Genomic DNA, 23,252 nt, shown 5'->3' on the forward strand with positions numbered 1-23,252 from the left:
TTAATTCAGACAGTGGTTTCTCTGCGCTCAAACGTTAATTCCCCGAGGTAAACCTACCACAACTTATTGGCTTTTAAGTCCCGTTCCCCAAACCACCTGCATTAGCCACTTTGAAAATCGTGCCCAGTTGACCCCCACACGCCCAGCTCCTTCTTCACAATCCAGTAAACAAGTTATCTCCAACTCACAGCCCGTACTCACTGAGTTTGAAAGTATGAGGGGGATCTGCCTGAAATGTATAAGATGCTAATTGGGCCGAACGGCCTGGATGCAGGGAGGGTGCTTCCCCTGGGTGGGGTGTTGAGAGCCAGGGGACATGCTCTCAGGTCATTTAAGACTGAGATGGCGGAAGGTTTATCTGCTCTGGGGGTGGGTGAACTTGTGGAATACTCTGTCACGGCAAGTGGTGGAGGCTGAGTCACTGGAAATATTCCTGAAAGCAATGAATACATTTTTAGATTTGAAATGCGTCAGGGGATATGGAAAGAAAACGGGAAAATGGCATTGATGTTGAGGATCAGCCATGATGGTTTTGAATGGTACAGCAGGGTCAAAGGGGCGAATGGCCTACTCCAGCTCCTAGTTTCTATGTTTCTGACCGCGTCTAGGGGCTAATTACACCAGCCTTTCAGATAGTGCCTTCCAGATGTTAATAAGCTTCGATGTGAAGATGTTTCCTGTCAGCCCTTTCTCCTGTCAGAAGCTCACTGAGGATCGCTGCACCTGACATTCCCAAATAACAGGCAACGTGGCCCCCTTCAGAAGCAAGTGTCTATCAGAGACAGAAGCAAACATAAAGATCCCAAGCAGCAGCTCTCCCTAAATTCAATCTCCCAGTTCTGAGGAAGGGTCACTCGACCCAAAACGTTAACTCTGATTTCTCTCCACAGATGCTGCCAGACATAGAACATAGAAAAGTACAGCACAGTACAGGCCCTTTGGCCCACAATGTTGTGCCGTGGATTAATCCTAATTCCCCTCAATTCACTGCTGTCCATGTGTATGTCCAGCAGTCGCTTAATTGTCACTAATGACTCTGCTTCCATGACTACCACTGGCAAAGCATTCCACGCGCTCACAACTCTCTGGGTGAAGAACCTCCCTCTGACGTCTCCTCTGTACCTTCCTCCTAACACCTTAAAACTATGACCCCTCGTGGCAGTCAATCCTGCCCTGGGGAAAAGTCTCTGGCTATCAACTCTATCCATGCCTCTCATTACCTTGTACACCTCAATCAGGTCACCGCTCTTCCTCCTTCTCTCCAGAGAGAAAAGTCCGAGCTCAGTCAACCTCTCTTCGTGAGTCAGACCCTCCAGTCCAGGCAGCATCCTGGTAAACCTCCTTTGCACCCTCTCCAAAGCCTCCACATCTTTCCTATAATAGGGCGACCAGAACTGGACACAATATTCCAAGTGTGGTCTCAGCAGGGTTTTGTAGAGCTGCAACAAAATCTTGTGGCTCTTAAACTCGATCCCCGTGTTAATCAAAGCCAAAACACCAAATGTTTTCTTAACAACCTTATCCACTTGGGTGGCAACTTTGAGGGAGCTATGCACTTGAACACCAAGATCCCACTGTTCCTGCCGAGAATCCTGCCTTTAATCCTATATTCAGTATTTAAGTTCGACCTTCCAAAATGCATCACTTTGCATTTATCCAGGTTGAACTCCATTTGCCATTTCTCAGCCCAGCTCTGCATTCTGTCAATGTCTCGCTGAAGCCTGCAATAGCCCTCGATAGTATCAACCTGCTGAGTTTTTCCAGAAATTTCTGTTTTCACTCCTGTGGACCCTGTCTTATTGCCTGCTGCATCGGGCACAGATTGGCCCTTACTCAGTCACCTCTGTACCCACGTGAGCCCCAAATGGTGAACACAGCTATTTCCTCCGCGAAGGATGAACAAGCTGAGCCATTTTGCCAATTCCCTTCAATCTTTGATCTCTGTTAACGAAGCCTTTTTTGAAAATTCTGAGCAACTTAACTAAACCTCCCACTATAACCTTTCCATTTCAAAGGAGAACAATCTAGGTTCCACCACTTTCTGCAGAGCTCAGTGTCACAGAATTGTTACTGAATAGCCCTATCCAATCCCCATCTTGAGTCCCTCCTTTGAACCTGCCTCCACACATTTCCAGGCATTGCATTTCACACCCAAACTACTTACTGAGTGAAAACGTCTTTCTCATGTTGCCCTTGATTCTTATGAGCATCACTTTCATTCAAAGCTGTCCAGGTTTTTTTCCCAGAACATCTCCTCCACATCTACCCTCTCCAGCTCACTCATGATTTTGGAAATCTCTACTGAATTTCCTCCTCAATCTGTTCACATCGCTGAAGTTTCTCGTTCCTGGAACCATTCTTGTAAATCATTCCTGCAAGTCTCTCTCTAATGTGAACACATGAAGTGAACTCCCTTAGCCCCACAAAGAACCTGGTGAATCAGTTCCAATCAATTAACTTCCTTCCTTCACATCCTTACTCTGCCACATTCTCACAGGGTTCAGCACTGACCTTAGCACACGGTCCTTGTATGTTTTGGAGATCCTTCTCTCTCACCAGGAGAGGCTGTGGTCCAGTGCTCATCAGTCTGTTAGGACTGCTCGATCTCTCTCTCAAAAACCCTCCTTCACTTCTCCCTGATACAGCTTCACTGTTGGGTGAAGGTTACGGGAAGTTTATCAGATAGCCTCCGTCCCTCACAACTATCATCCACAAAAGCTGCACATCACACAATTACACTTCCATAACATTGACAATCGGAGAAGATTCCAGAATGGGGTTTGCAGCCTGACACTATTGCCTGCCGCTTGTCTTCCCCTTCCTCCAAACTGTCACTGTGAAGAGAAACGTGAACTAGTCCCTTTATTTCTCCAAAATAGCAGATGAAGTCAGCTGCAGTGGGATTGCCAAAGTGAGTGAGAGAATGTGTGTGGGCCCAATAGAAGGGCCATTGTGCCTGCGTTCAGATATGGCAGCCTGCCCAGCGTATATCATCAATGTACACAGCATACAAACCCACAGCAACATCAGCTCAGAAACACCTTCACTCCACTTCAGAGACCCACACTCACACAGGAATGGGGTGGCCTTCCTCTGCAGACAAGGCATCCAAGTCAGTGTAGCAACGAAAATCCCATTGGAACAGCTGTGCCGTGCCCACAAGTCGGCACTTCACACAGAAATCAGCAACACACTCACCACCAGTCTTTGCAAACTGGCCTCACACCACACATTGCACCATAATAACCAGGCTCAGAGCACGCTACACTGTCGGAGGGTCAGTGCTGAGGGAGTGCCGCACTGTCGGAGGGTCGGTACTGTGGGAGTGCCGCACTGTCGGAGGGTCAGTACTGAGGGAGTGGGCACTGTCGGAGGGTCAGTACTGAGGGAGTGCCGCACTGTCGGACGGTCAGTACTGAGGGAGTGCCACACTGTCGGAGGGTCAGTACTGAGGGAGTGGGCACTGTCGGAGGGTCAGTACTGAGGGAGTGCTGCACTGTCGGACGGTCAGTACTGAGGGAGTGCCACACTGTCGGAGGGTCAGTGCTGAGGGAATGCCGCACTGTCGGAGGGTCAGTGCTGAGGGAGTGGGCACTGTTGGAGGGTCAGTACTGAGGGAGTGCCGCACTGTCGGACGGTCAGTACTGAGGGAGTGCCACACTGTCGGAGGGTCAGTGCTGAGGGAGTGACGCACTGTTGGAGGGTCAGTACTGTGGGAGTGCCGCACTGTCGGAGGGTCAGTACTGAGGGAGTGGGCACTGTCGGAGGGTCAGTACTGAGGGAGTGCCGCACTGTCGGAGGGTCAGTGCTGAGGGAGTGGGCACTGTTGGAGGGTCAGTGCTGAGGGAGCGCCGCACTGTCGGAGGGTCAGTGCTGAGGGAGTGGGCACTGTTGGAGGGTCAGTACTGAGGGAGTGCCGCACTGTCGGAGGGTCAGTGCTGAGGGAGTGGGCACTGTTGGAGGGTCAGTACTGAGGGAGTGCCGCACTGTCGGACGGTCAGTGCTGAGGGAGTGGGCACTGTTGGAGGGTCAGTGCTGAGGGAGCGCCGCACTGTCGGAGGGTCAGTGCTGAGGGAGTGGGCACTGTTGGAGGGTCAGTACTGAGGGAGTGCCGCACTGTCGGAGGGTCAGTGCTGAGGGAGTGGGCACTGTTGGAGGGTCAGTACTGAGGGAGTGCCGCACTGTCGGACGGTCAGTACTGAGGGAGTGCCACACTGTCGGAGGGTCAGTGCTGAGGGAGTGACGCACTGTTGGAGGGTCAGTACTGTGGGAGTGCCGCACTGTCGGAGGATCAGTACTGAGGGAGTGGGCACTGTCGGAGGGTCAGTACTGTGGGAGTGCCGCACTGTCGGAGGGTCAGTACTGAGGGAGTGGGCACTGTCGGAGGGTCAGTGCTGAGGGAGTGCCGCACTGTCGGAGGGTCGGTACTGTGGGATTGCCGCACTGTCGGAGGGTCAGTACTGAGGGAGTGGGCACTGTCGGAGGGTCAGTACTGAGGGAGTGCCGCACTGTTGGACGGTCAGTACTGAGGGAATGTCGCACTGTCGGACGGTCAGTGCTGAGGGAGTGGGCACTGTTGGAGGGTCAGTGCTGAGGGAGCGCCGCACTGTCGGAGGGTCAGTGCTGAGGGAGTGGGCACTGTTGGAGGGTCAGTACTGAGGGAGTGCCGCACTGTCGGAGGGTCAGTGCTGAGGGAGTGGGCACTGTTGGAGGGTCAGTACTGAGGGAGTGCCGCACTGTCGGACGGTCAGTACTGAGGGAGTGCCACACTGTCGGAGGGTCAGTGCTGAGGGAGTGACGCACTGTTGGAGGGTCAGTACTGTGGGAGTGCCGCACTGTCGGAGGATCAGTACTGAGGGAGTGGGCACTGTCGGAGGGTCAGTACTGTGGGAGTGCCGCACTGTCGGAGGGTCAGTACTGAGGGAGTGGGCACTGTCGGAGGGTCAGTGCTGAGGGAGTGCCGCACTGTCGGAGGGTCGGTACTGTGGGATTGCCGCACTGTCGGAGGGTCAGTACTGAGGGAGTGGGCACTGTCGGAGGGTCAGTACTGAGGGAGTGCCGCACTGTTGGACGGTCAGTACTGAGGGAGTGCCACACTGTCGGAGGGTCAGTGCTGAGGGAATGCCGCACTGTTGGAGGGTCAGTGCTGAGGGAGCGCCGCACTGTCGGAGGGTCAGTGCTGAGGGAGTGGGCACTGTTGGAGGGTCAGTACTGAGGGAGTGCCGCACTGTCGGACGGTCAGTACTGAGGGAGTGCCACACTGTCGGAGGGTCAGTGCTGAGGGAATGCCGCACTGTTGGAGGGTCAGTGCTGAGGGAGCACCGCACTGTCGGAGGGTCAGTGCTGAGGGAGTGGGCACTGTGGGAGGGTCAGTGCTGAGGGAGTGCCACACTGTCGGCGGGACAGTGCCGAGGGAGTGCCGCACTGTCAGGGGGTCAGTACTGAGGGAGTGCCGCACTGTCGGAGGGTCAGTACCGAGGGAGTGCCACACTGTCGGAGGGTCAGTGCTGAGGGAATGCCGCACTGTTGGAGGGTCAGTGCTGAGGGAATGTCGCACTGTCGGAGGGTCAGTTCTGAGGGAGCGGGCACTGTCGGAGGGTCAGCGCTGTGGGAGCGGGCACCGTCGGAGGGTCAGTGCTGAGGGAGCGCCGCACTGTCGGAGGGTCAGTACTGAGGGAATGTCGCACTGTCGGAGGGCTCGTGCCAGCAAAACCGGTGTCATATACAAAATACCATGCAAGGACTGTGAGAAAAACTACATAGGCTCAGCCAGAAGAAAATTGACAATAAGGATACACGAACACTAATACTCACTGAGAGACACTCACTTGTCTCAAAACACACACACAACCAGGGACATAATTTGGACTGGGCCAATACATCCGTAATTGCAGAAGCCGAAGAGAGACAAGGCAGGGAATTCCCGCAAGTGATACCGAAGACCCCAACAAACTGAGGCGTATAAATAACAATTGGGACAGAACACTGACGCTTCACTGGAGGAGCACTGACGATGTTACCGAGCAGGGTGATGGAACTTTTGCAACCAAACCCACCGGCTCAGTGAGCATATCTACAAGCTCACTTTGTTGTCTGTTTGCACATTAGGAGTCACATCTTCCTACATTACAGGCGGTGAGACACAATGGAATGGGCTGAGTCTGTGGGAGCCATTGCAGAGATGGAAGCAATCTGGGGAAGACAGAGGTGACGAATGATTGGACAAGGATTACCTTTCTCGCAGCCAGCTGCATACTGCGTGGGCTTGTTCTTATCAATGCTGTTGAAACTCTGGCTCCTTCTATTCAAGTTGTTCGATCCCTGGACCTTCGTCGTGCTCCCTGCTGCTGGGCCCCTGGAGGGTCCTGGGAGTCTGCAAGGCAACAGAAAGGTTAGAGAAGTGGGTATGATGCAGCTGGCAAGGTAATGTCTGCCCCAAAGTACCCACCTGCCAGCTTTAATTGTGCATGGCACAGCCTCGCACGTTTCCGTCTACCAGACGAGGCACTATGTGCCGTGGGGCTGAGCTGTGTTTCTGTTCAACAGAAAGTTGCCCAGACCAGCTCAGTTCCAACATCAACAGGTTTCTGGGGCCTTTGTGACTGCTAATGTTTACCTCCTGCTCTCTCCCTCCCTCCCTGCCCCTATGACAAGTTTCAATCAGGACTCTGCAAACAGTAAGGTGAACTGTGACTCGATCAGGCCCTCTTAGAGAGAAAAGCACAAAATTCATGTTCAACACTGATCTTTGCTGTGAAAATATTTTCACTAAGATTAAAAAAGGAAAAAACAATGGTGCCAAATTTACTTTGTTAACAGCAGGTTGGAGATGGGATCTAACATCAATTCTTTTAAAATTCCTCCTATTCAATGTTCCATTTGTGCTAAATATATTTGTGGATGTGGTGAGATGGAGTGAAGTGAGAGAGGGCTGATGTGAACCTGTTTCAACTTGATCAGAGCAGCTTTGTTTCACACACATTTGGATCTAATATGTAAATGCAGTGAGAGTGAAAGTCTCTGGGACACAGTCATATTTGACTTTGCTTACAAACTGGTCAAGATCTCAGTAACTGATCAGCATTCCACAAAGCAAGGGCATGCCATGAACAGACATGGGAAAAATAATTCAATTAGCACATGTCATTGCTTCTTTTTCCAACCTCCTGATAACTTTCCACAAATAAATTATTGTAGACATTCAATGGTGTTACCATCACTGAATCCCGTGCTATCAACATCCTGGGTGCTATCATTAATCAGAAACTCAGCTGGACTCACTACATAAACACAGTGGCTACAAGAGCAGGCCAGAAGCTGGGAATACTGCGGTGAGTAACTCACCTCCTGACTCCCCAAAGCCCGTCCAGCATCTACAAGGCACAAGTTAGGTGTGTGATGGAATACTCCCCACTTGCCTGGATGGGTGCAGCCCCAACAACACTCAAGAAGCTTAACACCATCCAGGACAAAGCAACCGCTTGATTGGCACTATATCCACTCCCTGCACCATTCAAGGTTAGACCTGAAGTGTGTTCCATCTACAAGATGCTCTGCCCAAATTCACCAAAGACCCTCAGACAGCACCTTCCAAACCCATGACCACTTCCATCTAGAAACAAAAGGACAGCAGATACATGGGAACACCACCCCTGCAAGTTCCCCTCCAAATCACTCACCATCCTGACTTGGAAATATATCGCTGTTCCCTCAGTGTCATGTGACATCCACATTCACTGAATGAATAAAAATAACCACTATAAATACAAAATAAAACCAGAAAATGTTGGAAATACTCAGCACCCTGGCACCTCTCTGGGGGCAAGGAATGCAAGTGTGGTCTGTCGGAGAGAGAGTGAGCTAATGTTTCAGGTCAATGACCTTTTGTCAAACACACTGAGTTCTGATAAAGGGTCATCAAGCTGAAATACTAGCTCTGTTTCTCCATCAATTCTGCCAGTCTAGCTAAACAGCCCCAGTGTTTCCTATTGATACCTCCTTCCTCCAACTTTCCTGATCATTCCCTACTCTTGTCTTCGCTCTCCCTCGTGTATTTAGCCAGTTTTGCTTCTTCAATGTAATCCCTTCCCCTCAGCTACTCCCCGTGGGATCTACAGTCACAATCCACCCCCCCACTCCCCGTGGGATCTACAGTCACAATCCCCCCCCCCGATTTCCCGTGGGATCTACAGTCACAATCCCTCCCACCCCCGTGGGATCTACAGTCACAATCCCTCCTCACTCCCCATGGGATCTATAGTCACAATCCCCCCCCCCACTCACCGTGGAATCTACAGTCACAATCCCCCCCACTCCCCGTGGGATCTACAGTCACAATCCACCCCCCACTCCCCATGGGATCTACAGTCACAATCCCGCCCCACTCCCCGTGGGATCTACAGTCACAATCCCCCCCCACCCCCACTCCCTGTGGGATCTACAGTCACAATCCCCCCTGATTCCCTGTGGGATCTAGTCACAATTCCCCCCATTCCCTGTGGGATCTACAGTCACATTCTCCCCATTCTTTGGGGAAGAGATTTCTCCTGAATTCCATATTGGAACTATTACATTCACAATTCCTAATCATTACATTTATATCCTATCCATTTAAAACAAATGTCCATTTTGCCTTTGTAATTCTTGGCTGTGTCAAAGGTAAGTTTCTACAGAATCATCATTCAGTGATTATTTGCAGTTCATGTACAAATAAACTAAAGTCCACAGACAGCCAGCCACACACTGTTAACCTCAACAAACCAAACATCACCTTGTCTCTGGTGAATGATCCTGACTGCAGACCTTGACAATAACCCCTTGCTGAAAAATGCCAGAAAATGACAATCCCACAGCTCACTGAGTGGCAATTCACTGTTATTGTGATAGGCCATGAATTGAGTAATTCATTCAGTTCTGGTCCCATGTCTCCGGAAGGAAATATCACTCTTGGAGTGATATCCCACAGATTGACCAGAATGATACTGGAGCTGGAAAGGTTACATTATGGGTCACATTGCAGAAACTAGCCTTGTCACCACTCAAATCTAGAGCATTAACCGATGAGCTAATGGAGATGAAAACATTCAAAAGGGCAGGGAGCAGATATTGCCTCTGGGGGGAGGGGAAGGAAGGCAGAGAGATTTTTCAGAATTCCTGGAAGAATGCCAATTTCTAATCATCCTTGAGAATGGGGTGAACACTGGCAGGGAGGAAATTCCAGGATTTTGATCCAGTGACACTGAAGGAACGGCAATATATTTCCAAGTCAGGATAGTGAATGGCTTGAGGGGAACTTGCAGGGGGTGGTGTTCCCATATATCTGCTGCCTCTGTCCTTCGAGGTGGAAGTGGTTGTGGGTTTGGAAGGTGCTGTTTTCACATCTTCGGCAAGTTTCTATTCAGTATCTTGGAGATGGTACACACTGCTGCTGCTGAGCATTCGTAGTGAAGTGAATGATAGGTGAATGCCAACACTGTACCCCATAGTCATTTGGTAGTACAGAGTTTGAAGATTGCTGAAGAAAGACACATTTTGACAAAGATTTCAACATGCAAGCTTCAGGGCATTTTGCAAGAATACCAGTTCAAGGGAAAAACCTGTATTTTTAATGCATAGGAGGAAAGTGCTGATTGGTTGACAAATGTACCCTGATAGGCTGAGGCATTTGCAATCAATGCAGATTGACATTTAACAGCCAAGTGTTGTTTCAATTTTAAACTAGCCAGATTGACTCTGATTAGTCAGCCATTGCCCTGAAATATGAACCAACAAATGGCTGTTACTTATTTTGTTGACTGGAAACAGATGTGGTGCATGAACATTTAAGATAAAACAAAGAACAGCTGATGCTGGAAATCTGAAACAAAACTAGAAAGTGCTTAGAAACCTAACAGGTCTGACAGCAGAGATAATGGGAACTGCAGATGCTGGAGAATTCCAAGATAATAAAATGTGAGGCTGGATGAACACAGCAGGCCAAGCAGCATCTCAGGAGCACAAAAGCTGACGTTTCGGGCCTAGACCCTTCATCAGAGAGCTGACAGCATCTGGTGAGACAGCAGACTAAACGCATTCCAGAACTGTTCTGAAGAGGGGTCAGTGGACTCAAAACATTAATTCTGTTTCTCTCTCCATAGACACTGCCAGACCTGCTGAGTTTCTGCAGCAATTTCTGGTTTTTGTTTCAGTGCATGAACATGTTCTCCTTGCCTACAAAGAACTGGGTCCTAAGTATTCACAGTGCAGCACTCTGTGTGCCTAACTGACAATTGTCAGTATAATTCCTTGCACACTTGGGATAATCCAGCAAATGTTGTCCAATTGCAGAATCATATCAATTGTTGGATACTGTGTTGGGTAGATTGGAAGTGCGAGCTGATTGAAATGATCAATACCATGTGTCCTCTAAGCTGTGCAGCGACTGCAACAGCGAACAGCAATCAACACTCAGCATAGCAGTGACCCTCAATTCTGGAGATCACTGCCCCACATGTGAGCTCACAGGCCCATACAACTGGGAAGCAAATTAGAAGGTATGGCACTCAGCACCTAGCTTGTTGTAAACAGATGGAGAGATATGATCTGCTAGTCTTTGGGAAGTGTAGCCGAAATTTCTGGCATCACAGCAGCACTAAAATTCATATACCACATGATTCATTTGCTTCATATACAGAATATCTTGCCAGCAGCATCCTGATAGTGGTGAACACAACTTATATTGCTGCACAGTGTGAAACATAGAACATTACAGCACAGTACAGGCCCTTCGGCCCTTGACGTTGTGCTGACCTGTCATACCGATCTCAAGCCCATCTAACCTACACTATTCCATGTACGTCCATATGCTTGTCCAATGACGACTTAAATGTACCTAAAGTTGGCAAATCTACTACTGTTGCAGGCAAAGCGTTCCATTCCCTCACTACTCTCTGAGTAAAGAAACTACCTCTGACATCTGTCCTATATCTTTCACCCCTCGACTTAAAGCTATGCCCCCTCGTGCTCGCCGTCACCATCCTAGGAAAAAGGCTCTCCCTCTCCACCCTATCTAACCCTCTGATTATTTTATATGTTTCAATTAAGTCACCTCTCAACCTTCTTCTCTCTAATGAAAACAGCCTCAAGTCCCTCAGCCTTTCCTTGTAAGACCTTCCCTCCATACCAGGCAACATCCTAGTAAATCTCCTCTGCACCCTTTCCAAAGCTTCCACATCCTTCTTATAATGCGGTGACCAGAACTGTACACAATACTCCAAGTGCGGCTGCACCAGAGTTTTGTACAGCTTCACCATAACCTCTTGGTTCCGGAACTCGATCCCTCTATTAATAAAAGCTAAAACACTGTATGCCTTCTTAACAGCCCTGTCAACCTGGGTGGCAACTTTCAAGGATCTGTGTACATGGACACGGTGATCTCTCTGCTCATCTACACTATCAAGAATCTTACCATTAGCCCTGTACTTTGCCTTCTGGTTACTCCTACCAAAGTGCATCACCTCACACTTGTCTGCATTAAACTCCATTTGCCACCTCTCAGCCCAGCTCTGCAGCTTATCTATGTCTCTCTGCAACCTACAGCATCCTTCGTCACTATCCACAACTCCACAGACCTTAGTGTCGTCTGCAAATTTACTAACCCATCCTTCTACGCCCTCATCCAGGTCATTTATAAAAATGACAAACAGCAGTGGACCCAACACTGACCCTTGCGGTACACCACTAGTAACTGGTCTCCAGGATGAACATTTCCCATCAACTACCACCCTCTGTCTTCTTTCAGCAAGCCAATTTCTGATCCAAACTGCTATATCTCCCATAATTCCATTCCTCCGCATTTTGTACAATAGCCTATTGTGGGGAACCTTTATCGAACACCTTGCTGAAATCCATATACACCACATCAACCGGTTTACTGTCATCTACCTGTTTGGTCACCTTCTCAAACAGCTCACTTCAGCTGCAGCTCGAGCCTTCGGGATACCTTCCGCTTCCAGAGGAATCAGAGGTAGACTGGGCACTTCTCAGGATTTTGACTTACCTACTTTTGGCTCTTTCATGAATTTGCTCGATACACAGGGAGGAATGATGTGATCCGGAAGTCGGTGTGACATTATCCCTCACAATGGCTTTGGTGCTCCCGATGTCAGCATGAAAACTGGTCGCCCTATTACAGGAAGGATGTGGAAGCATTGGAAAAGATGCAGAGGAGGTTTACCAGGATGTTGCCTAGTCTGGAGCGAAGGTCTTATGAAGAAAGGCTGAAGGACTTGGGTATATTCTCATTGGAGAGAAAAAGGCTAAGAGGGGATCTAATAGAGACGTACAAGATGATCAGTGTATTAGAAAGGCTGGACAGTGAGAGTCTTTTTCCGAGGATGACGATGTCAGCTTGAACGAGGGGGCATAGCTACAAATTGAGGGGCGATAGATTTAAGACAAATGTCAGGGGCAGGTTCTTTACTCAGAGAGTGGTAAGGGCGTGGAATGCCCTGCCTGCCAATGTAGTTAACTCAGCCACATTAGGGGCATTTAAGCAGTCCTTGGATAAGCATATGGATGATGATGGGATAGTGAGGGGGATGGGCTTAGATTAGTTCACAGGTCGGCGCAACATCGAGGGCCGAAGGGCCTGTTCTGCGCTGTATTGTTCTATGTTCTATGTTCTATGAAGCTTTCACAGTGGCCAAATGACTCGGGACCTGTGTATGAGGTCTCAGATAAGCTCACTCTTACAGTAATGTGAAACTGTAGGAATACCAACGTGGAATCCGAGCAGTGAAGGTAGGTCTGTGGGAGACAATGCTGGAGAATCCCTGACAGATTTCTCAATGACAACATCAAGTAAAGGGAGGCTGTATGTTTGCTCCATTTCAAACATGACTTTGACAGTATGATGGAGCTCATTAATACACAAGGAAATTCTTACGAGCAGGGCTACAGATTCAAATATAGGACATGTATCATCTCTAGGTTAGAAAATATCAAGAGGAGGAGGTTATTGAGGGCACATTTCTTAATGAATCCAACAGCCATTCATTGGCTCAATTCTCGGGGCAATGCACTGACCAATCAGGGTCAACCTGGTTGGTTTCAAATTTAAACAAAAACTACTTGTTCACTGTCACTCATCATTACCTTACGCATTCTCCATGATGAGACCCCTACCAATCTGGCCCCACTTGACAAACAATGAATACTTCCCTCCGCTGCATTGGAAATGGTGGATTTCCCCTTAAATTGTCATCCTCGTGAAATGTTCTGATGAGTTTAAGATGAAAAGCTTCAACATAATCGCACCAACTGGAATTACATTGAAATGTAACACAATTATAAGTTGCTACCAAACTGCTGGTGTTGTTACTGACAACATTTGATAAGGTTCCCCATGGTAGGCTCATTCAGAAGGTCAGGAGGAATGGGATACAGGGGAACTTAGCTGCTTGGATACAGAATTGGCTGGCCAACAGAAGACAGCGAGTGGTAGTAGAAGGAAAATATTCTGCCTGGAAGTCAGTGGTGAGTGGAGTTCCACAGGGCTCTGTCCTTGGGCCTCTACTGTTTGTAATTTTTATTAATGACTTGGACGAGGGAATTGAAGGATGGGTCAGCAAGTTTGCAGACGACACAAAGTTCGGAGGTGTCGTTGACAGTGTAGAGGGCTGTTGTAGGCTGCAGCGGGACATTGACAGGATGCAGAGATGGGCTGAGAGGTGGCAGATGGAGTTCAACCTGGATAAATGCGAGGTGATGCATTTTGGAAGGTCGAATTTGAAAGCTGAGTACAGGATTAAGGATAGGATTCTTGGCAGCGTGGAGGAACAGAGGGATCTTGGTGTGCAGATACATAGATCCCTTAAAATGGCCACCCAAGTGGACAGGGTTGTTAAGAAAGCATATGGTGTTTTGGCTTTCATTAACAGGGGGATTGAGTTTAAGAGTCGTGAGATCTTGTTACAGCTCTCTAAAACTTTGGTTAGACCGCACTTGGAATACTGCGTCCAGTTCTGGGCGCCCTATTATAGGAAAGATGTGGATGCTTTGGAGAGGGTTCAGAGGAGGTTTACCAGGATGCTGCCTGGGCTGGAGGGCTTATCTTATGAAGAGAGGTTGACTGAGCTCGGTCTCTTTTCATTGGAGAAAAGGAGGAGGAGAGGGGACCTAATTGAGGTATACAAGATAATGAGAGGCATAGATAGAGTTGATAGCCAGAGACTATTTCCCAGGGCAGAAATGGCTAGCACGAGGGGTCATAGTTTTAAGCTGGTTGGTGGAAAGTATAGAGGGGATGTCAGAGGCAGGTTCTTTACGCAGAGAGTTGTGAGAGCATGGAATGCGTTGCCAGCAGCAGTTGTGGAAGCAAGGTCATTGGGGTCATTTAAGAGACTGCTGGACATGTATATGGTCACAGAAATTTGAGGGTGCATACATGAGGATCAATGGTCGGCATAACATTGTGGGCTGAAGGGCCTGTTCTGTGCTGTACTGTTCTATGTTCTATGTTCTATGTTCTAATCTGAATCAAAGTTTCAGCTCCGTTTTTCGTCAATGGTAACCTCTTGAACGCTGATAGAGCGGGGTTCCAGCGATCATAATATTGTTCAATGTCAAAGGGACATAGAACATAGAACATTACAGCACAGTACAGGCCCTTCGGCCCTCGATGTTGTGCCGACCTGTCATACCAATCTCAAGCCCATCTAACCTACACTATTCCATGTACGTCCATATGCTTATCCAATGACAACTTAAATGTACCTAAAGTTGGCGAGTCTACTACCGTTGCAGGAAAAGCGTTCCACTCCCTTACTACTCTCTGAGTAAAGAAACTACCTCTGACATCTGTCCTATATCTTTCGCCCCTCAATTTAAAGCTATGCTCCCTCGTGCTCGCCGTCACCATCCTAGGAAAAAGGCTCTCCCTTTAAAACCCTATCTAACCCTCTGATTATTTTATATGTTTCAATGAAGTCACCCCTCACCCTTCTTCTCTCTAACGAAATGGGAGATGGCTAGATTCTCTCTAGTTAACAATGGTCATTGCCTTACATTTGCCTGACTCAAATATTTAAAAACTGACATGCCAACAGATTTTTGCCAGATAAGGATATTAAGAGTTATGGAGGCAGGTAAACAGATTAAGATATAGATCAACCTGAATACTGGAACAGGCCTGAGAGATTGAGCGGCCTCCAGTTCTCCTTGTCATGTTGCCGTGATCAGAGGATCAAGAAGGCAGAATGTTTCTCTGCACATGTGGAACCTGCGTTTTGATGTAAAGCCTAGTCTGTGGTTTACCAGGGAATCATTTCATGCTGGCACTCTGTAGTGAGTTCGCTAATCAGCCCCAGATCCCAGAATCATTGTTTGTCACACAGTAACAACTTAGTTAAAAGGGCATTAGAACTGCTCTAACATCAAAGCAGAATGCTACCTCAAATAAACTTGAGAATTCAGTCTTCAAAGAATGGGAAATAAAAATGTCCCACATAGCCAGAGAAACAGAACAATTGGAGCCCCCCCAAGGCAGGAGTCAGTGAGATTTTTGGATTTGATCGTCTTGTTCACAGAGTGAAGCGCATGTTGTGGCCCAGGTTTTGTAATGGGGGAAGATGGTGAAATTATCACCGTTCATGGTCTTCACTTCACTGAGATTCACAGCAATGTCTGGAGAGTGGGCCAATGCAGGACAACACAGTAACACAACTTACCACATTTACACCGTTTGTATAATTCTTAATATGACAGGAAATGACAGGGTAGATAAAGCTAAATTATTTCCACTGGTTGGGGGTTCTAGAACTAGGGGCATAGCCTGCAAATTAAGACCGGACCGTTCAGGAGTGATGTTCGGAAGCACTTCTACACAAAACAGGTGGGAGAGGTTTGGAACTCTCTCTCACAAACAGCAGTGGATAGTGGGATCAGTTGTCAACATTAAAAGTGAGATTGATTTAATTTTGTTCAGCAAAGGTACTAAGGGATACAGACCAAAGGCAGCTATCTGGAGTTGGGCCACAGATCAGCCATGATCACATCGAATGGCAGGACAGGCTTGAGGGGCTGAATAGCCTAATCCTGCTCCAATTTTCGATGATTCTATCCAATTACTCAGAATACTGCAGTGATTGGTTGCTTACTGAGTTGATGATGTAATTGCTGTGGCACAACTCCCTTTGGCTTGCTGCTAAATTTAATCCTTCATCAGAAAGGAGGAGAGAGACCACGTGATCATTATGGTATCTTCCTTCAGGATCAATAGTGATCCCCATCCTGTCACCACATATTGCAACATTTAACCCATTGAAACCCCACTCAGATACTCAAATTAGGCTTCAGTTTTATCTTAGTGAGATGTGGGTGTCACTGCCAGGTCAGCATTTACTGCCCTTCCCTCATTGCCCATTGAGAAGGTGGGGGTGAGCTGCCTACTTGAACTGCTGCAGTAGATTGACTCACAATGCTAGAACGGAGGGCATTCCAGGATTTTAATTCAGTGACACGGAAGGAAAAGCAATTTATTTCCAAGTCAGGAAGGTGAAGGGGACATTGCAGGGGGTGATGTTCCCGTGTATCTGCTGCCCTTGTCCTTCTAGATGGAAGTGGTCGTGGGTTTGGAAGGTGCTGCCTGAGGATCTTTGGTGAATTTCTGCAGTGCATCTTGTAGACAGCACACACTGCTGCTACTGAGCGTCGGTGGTGGAGGAAGTGGGATGTTTGTGGATGTGGTTCCAATCAAGCGGCTGCTTTGTCCTGGATGGTGTCAAGCTTCTTGAGTGTTGTTGGGGGCTGCCCCCATCCAGGGAAGTGGGGAGTATTCCATCCCACTCCTGACTTATGCCTTGTAGATGGTGGACAGGCTTTGGGGAGTCAGGAGGTGAGTTACTCACCACAGTATTCCCAGCTTCTGGCCTGCTCTTGTAGCCACTGTGTTTATGTGGTGAGTCCAGTTGCGTTTCTGGTCAATGGTCACCCCATTGATAGGTGGGGATTCAGTGACAATTACAGCATGGAATATTAAAAGGGGCAGTGGTTAGATTGTCTCTTATTGGTGATGGTCATGGCGTGGCATTTGTGTGGCGCAAATGCCACTTGCTGCTTGTCAGCCCAAGCCTGGATATTGTCCAGATCTTGTTATGTTTGAACATGAACTGTCTCAGTATCTGAGGAGTCACGAATGGTGCTGAACATTGCACAATCATTGGCAAACATCCCCACTTCTGACTTTATGATGGAGGGAAGATCATTGATGAAGCAACTGAAGATGGTTGGGCCGAGGACACTATCCTGAGGAACTCCTGCAGAGATGTCCTGGAGCTAAAATGACTGACCAGCAATGACAGACAATCAGCTTCCTGTGTGTCAGGTATGACTCCAACTAGTGGAGAGTTTGCCCCCGATGCACTGATTCCTGTTTTGCTCAGGCTTCCTGATGCCACACTCAGTCGAATGCAACCTTGACATCAAGGGCTGTCACTCTCACCTCCCCTCTGGAATTCAGCTCTTTTGTCCATGTTTGAACCGAGGCTGTAATGAGGTCAGGAGCTGAGTGGCCCTGGCAGAACCCAAACTGGGTGTCACTGAGCAGGTTATTGCTGAGCAGGTGCTGTTTGTTAGCTCTGTTAGTGACGCCTTCCATCACTTTACTGATGGTCGAAAGGAGACTGATGGGGCAGTAATTGTTCAGGTTGGATTTGTCCTCGTTTTTCATGGCCTCTCTGGAAGCTCCAAATGCTGGATGTATCTAGTTTGATTCCTGACCGACGTTTCACTGAGAGAAGCTCAGCGGATTCTCCTGGTCTGGTAAAGGAACCGATACACTATCTTATCATTCCACAGTGACATGCTGCCACCTTCAGAATACTGGAAGCATGGCATTGAGTTTGAAAGCTCAACCTATCATTAATGCAGGTTGATTGTGAAAGGACACACACAGGGTATGTCTAAATCTAATGCCGCACAATATCAGTACATAATTTATACTCTTTCACCTGATTTTAAGAGTCATTTCTTCTGTTTATCCCCCTCTCTCCACCTCCTTATTGGTCTCAATGACTCAGTCTCCCTCCAAACACTTTTGTTTGCCTGTCTCACTGCTTCTCTTTCTTTCCCTCAATCTGTCTTTTTCTCTCTGTATTGCTCCCTCTCCATGTCTGTGTGTCTCTGTGTGTGTGTGTGTGTGTGTGTGTGTGTGTGTGTGTGTGTGTGTGTGTTCATACATGTACCTCTCTCTGTCTCTCCCTCCTCTTCTTGTTTCTGTTTCTCTCTGTTTTACTATATATTCCCCTCCCTCTCTCTTTGTGCGTGTGTTTCTCTTTCTGTGTCTTCCATTTATCTCTCTCTCTCTCTCTCTCTCTCTGTACTGGAACCCTGCCCTGTCATTTCACTGTTAAACTTTCCCATCCTTTTAATGTTATATTTTCAAACAGACAAACTGAAGCAGATTGAGGCCAATCAAAGGGGAGATAGAAATCTCAGGGCTTCAGGCTCAATGATTGGTTGTTCTGCTGGGCAACTGCCACATTCTTTTCCAGATTTTATGATGGAAAACAGTTTGCTAAGTTTTTAAAAGTGGTAAAACATTTGTTATTGTGCCCCATTCTTGTGGTCCAATGGGACCCCAGTGAACTTAGGAGCATATGGAATGTGAAAAGGAGGGAACTACTCGGTCTATCAAGTCTACTCCAACATTCAGGATGATCATGGTTTATCCTCAAGGTTATCCCTGCTTTTCCACCTAATCCCCGTGTGTATCAATTCATTTAGGATCAAAAATCAATTCATTTCAGCCTTGACTATCCACCACCTGAACATCCACAGCTTTGCAGGCTGGAGAATTCCAATAATTCATGAGGCTCTGAATGACAGGATTTCTTCATACCTCAGTCCAAAACGGCCAGCCTCTTCCTCAGAAAATATGGCCTTGTGTTCTAGGTTCCCTACTCACATGTAACCAGGACAAAACTAGTTTATTGCCCGTCCCGAGTTGCCCTTGAGAAAGTGGGGGTGAGCTGCCTTCTTGAACTGCTGCAGTCCATTGGCTAAAGGGTGACCCACAATACCCTGAGGGAGGGTATTATGGGATATTGACCCAGCAACACTTAAGAAAAAGCAAAATGTTTCCAATTCAGGATGGTGAGTGGCTCGGAGGGGAACTTGCCGGGGGTGGTGTTCCCATGTATCTGCTGTCCTTCTCCTTTGAGATGGAAATGATCATGGGTTTGGAAGGTGCTGTCTGAGGATCTTTGGTGAATTTCTGCAGTGCATCTTGTAGACAGTAAGCACTGCTGCTACTGAGCGTCGGTGGTGGAGGGAGTGGGATGTTTGTGGATGTGGTGCCAATCAAGCGGCTGCTTTGTCCTGGATGGTGTCAAGCTTCTTGAGTGTTGTTGGGGCTTAACCCATCCAGGCAAGTGGGGAGTGTTCCATCACACTCCTGACTTGTGCCTTGTAGATGGTAGGCAGGCTTTGGGGAGTCAGGAGGTGAGTTACTCTCCACAGTATTACTATCAATTTATCTGTTCTACATAGAATCCCTACAATGTGGAAGCAGGCCATTCAGCCCACTGAATTCACATGAACCCCCACCACAGAACAGCATCCCAACCAGATCCATACTGTCCCCACCTTTTAACCCTGCATATCCCATGGTCAATCCACCCAACTCATACATCTTTGATCCAGAGCACCCGGAGGAAACCCACGCAGACACGGGGAGAATGTGCAAACTCCACACAGTCAGTCACCTGAGGCTGGAATCAAACCCAGTCCCTAGTGCTGTGAGGCAGCACTGCTAACCACTGAGCCACTGTGCTGCTCTGGCAACCACTGTGTTTATGTGGAGAGTCCAGTTGAGTTTCTGGTCAATGGTAACCCCCAGGATGTTGATAGTGGGGGGATTCAGTGATGGTAACACCATTGAATGTCAAGGGACAGTGTTTAGATTCTCTCTTATTGATGATGGTCATAGCCTGGCATTTGTGTGGGTAAATGTCATTTGCAAATTTTCAGCCTAAATGTAAACAATGAAAGGAGAATGAATGCTTGAAAAGACAGAAATTACGCAGAAATGTTGTCAGGGTGGGGGGAAACAAACTGCTAGGAGCTCGTGACTAATCCCATATCTCTTTCGAACAGCTAGCACAGGCCAGATGGACCGAGTGGAATCATGAGGCACCATGAACATCAAGTAGCTCTCAGAGCCATCAAACAGTGCAAAGCGAAATTTGTCAGCTGGGCTTTTCTATCAAGGTCAGTCAACTCAAACCTTCCGAAAGGCGAGCCTACACAAACTCTCACCTCATCCACACAGAGAGAGCTCGCCTCTGAAAGGCTGGCCGCTGGTGGGTTGCAAGGATTCAGGGGGTGTGAGGGTGAGGGGTGTGAGGGTGAGGTGTGTGAGGGAAGGCGTATGGGGGCATGTGTGGGTTGTGTGGGGGTGTATGAGGGGTCGCGATGGTGTGAGGGTGTGAAGCTGGGGGTGAGAGGGTGCGATGTGGGAGGGGTGAGGGATGTACAAGGGTTAGGATGAGGATCTGAGGGTGGAGGTAAGAGGGGGGGAGTGTGAAGGTGAGGGTGAGGGTGCGAGTGTGGGGGTGCGAGGGTGAAGATAGGGGCAAGGGTGGGGTTTGGGGTAGCAGTGCATGGTTGTAGAAGGGGATAAAGATGGGGGCCTGATTGAGGGTTTAGCTAGTTTCAAGCAGATGTCATTCTTGGACATTTTAGCAATGTCTTTGCAATTATTTTTGAGTACTGTTCCAATGATGCACTAGCTCATCTGGTTAAGTCTAAATTTGCCCATTTCTTTCTTGATATTTATAGCTTGTCACTGACGAACTCAGTAAGTCATTGCACAACTCTGAGCAATCTCCAGATTTCAGAATAATGTGATCCTCTCAGATCCAGGAATCTATTTCTTTATTAACTACAGTACACAGTCCACAACAAGACCCACGTCAGCCAGTAGTGTGTGTGTCTGTGTGTGTGTGTGTGTGTCTCTGTGTGTGTGTGTCTCTGTGTGTGTGTGTCTGTGTGTGTGTGTCTGTGTGTCTCTGTGTGTGTGTGTCTCTGTGTGTGTTTTTGTGTGTGTGTGTCTCTGTGTGTGTGTGTCTCTGTGTGTGTGTGTCTGTGTGTGTGTGTGTGTGTGTGTGTGTTTTTGTGTGCGTGCTTGTGCAAGTGTGCATGTGTCTATGTCTGTATCCATGTGTGTGTCACACTGTGCTCTGAACTACAGAGACTCAACAGGATGTGATTAAGCAGAGTTTGAAAATGGCAGCAGACAGATATGTTGACTCAGTGAGATCGCACTCTGATGATGAAGCAGCTCTGAATTTCCTGTAGTTCTTATCCCTTTTCACCACACTCAGTTTTAACCCCTTCTAATCATTTCAATATCACGTCAAATGTTCCTCAAATGCAAATTGGGAGCCTCAATCATTCACTGAACCTGTTCCGTAATTTACATTGAATCACATTTCACTTAATGAGATATTTGTTACTTTGCTATAGGATTGTCCCTGGGAATTAAAGTTCCATCCCAGAATTTAGAGGGCATTCAAAAATAATCAGGAGAAACTGGCAACTAACAGTTAAGAAACCTCCAGCCAGGCAATGATAATTCAATTTACATTGTGAGGCTACAGACAGGTAGGGAGAGGGATGGAGTTGCCAGGAGATCAGTGGTGGGAGTGTGGAGGAGGTATGAGGCAACAAGATATGATTTTACCTCCAGGAACATGTCCAATCATAGTCAGCAACTGTACATGTGAATCCCTTAATGCTAATGGAAATCCCTCAATTTGATCTTGGTCAGTTGGTTCAGAAGCTTCCCAAATAGTGATGCAGGAGCTGGTTTATTTCCAAAACAACTGCGTTTCCACTCCTAAGATTCCTGTTCTCTAAACATTGTGGATTATACGAAAGCTCCAGTCAGTCACCATTAGGGATGAGAAACCTGGGCTCTACTGGGACAGCACGGTGGCTCAGTGGTTAACACTGCAGCCTCACAGCACTAGGGACCCAGGTTTGACTCTAGCCTGGAGTGACTGTCTGTGTGGAGTTTGCACATTCTCCCCGTGTCTGCGTGGGTTGCCTCCCACAGTCCAAAGATGTGCAGGTTAGGGTGAATTGGCCATTGGAAATACAGGGTTAAGGGGGTAGGATATCGGGGTGGATCTGGGTGAGATGCTTTTCACAGGGTCAGCGTGCACTTGATGGGCCAAATGGCCTGCTTCCACACTGTAGGGATTCTGCGGTTCTACTCCTCAGTTCAATGTCAGACACAACGGTCCCTCCACTGAGTACAAACAGGTCATCTATACAAACTATGCAGGCATTGGATAAGAATTACCAGCTGACCTGGTAGACTTTTTCTGATTGGCTGCACTTCCAGCAGGTTTGGCTGCCAGACTGTATAACGAGAGAGAGAGAGGGGAGAGACAGGAAACAGTAAAGATCACATATAAAATGTACTTTATCAACATGACAAGTTACATCGAACTAGTCCTGAAAGAGCTAAAAGAATAGCAATGCACGAATAATTAAATTATAATGACAGGACATTGAACAAAAGTACAAAACAAGTGATCTTGTCAGACTGGTGATGAGTGTGAAGGTGGCAATCAGAAATGTGATCTGATATGTGATCTGCTTGATTCCCACAACCAGCTGCTCAAAAATATAAAGCCATACTGTACAACTCAGTGAACACTTTCTCAGTTAATAATTAATTAAGAACAAAAACTGAAGTTGCTGGAAAAGTTCAGCAGGCCTGGCAGAATCTGTGAAGGAAAGAACAATTCTGACTTTCTCCTCCACAGATGCTGCCAGACCGGCTGAGCTTTTCCAGCAACTTCTTTTTTTGTTCCTGGTTTACAGCATCCGCAGTTCTTTTGGTTTTTAATGATTGATTAACTTGCTCTTAACACTCAATTCCTGGCCCCTTTATTGTTGTCAATTTAAGGTGTTAGTTTCTTTGTTGAATCATGGTCAAAGTGTTGAGTTGCGGGATTACTCTGCTCAAGAACCAAATCTTGTGGCAAGATTAATCCCTAAGGGGGGACAGGTTGGTATCAACAACACTACCGGAGTTAATGGGGATCATTAAACGTGAGCATGAGAGATTGGCAGTAAGATTCTCACAGGGTATTTGTGGATATCACATTGTCTGTAGCTGTCTGAGCTAACTCCACAATATTGTGCATCAGCTAAGGCTATAGTCCACACAAATTGTCAGGTCAGTAACATTACACTGCCCT

At 47.7% G+C, this 23,252-nt stretch overlaps 1 protein-coding gene across 3 annotated transcripts in view; it reads right to left on the reverse strand.

The window, feature by feature from the left end:
• Positions 1 to 23,252, reverse strand: part of nav3 (neuron navigator 3) — an 824,703-nt gene that overhangs the window by 266,840 nt on the left and 534,611 nt on the right. Inside the window, exons 9-10 of one of the 3 annotated variants that reach the window (XM_059652602.1) lie at positions 22,354 to 22,404; positions 6,234 to 6,373 (exon numbers count right to left, since the gene is read on the reverse strand). In XM_059652602.1, coding sequence (XP_059508585.1) covers positions 6,234 to 6,373; positions 22,354 to 22,404 — 191 coding nt within the window. Of the gene's footprint in view, positions 1 to 2,511; positions 2,613 to 6,233; positions 6,374 to 22,353; positions 22,405 to 23,252 lie in introns of those variants that run through there. The other 2 variants (XM_059652603.1, XM_059652604.1) reach the window with 2 other exon arrangements.

This window comes from Stegostoma tigrinum, chromosome 18 (assembly GCF_030684315.1).
Source record: "Stegostoma tigrinum isolate sSteTig4 chromosome 18, sSteTig4.hap1, whole genome shotgun sequence".
Lineage (NCBI taxonomy): Eukaryota > Metazoa > Chordata > Chondrichthyes > Orectolobiformes > Stegostomatidae > Stegostoma > Stegostoma tigrinum.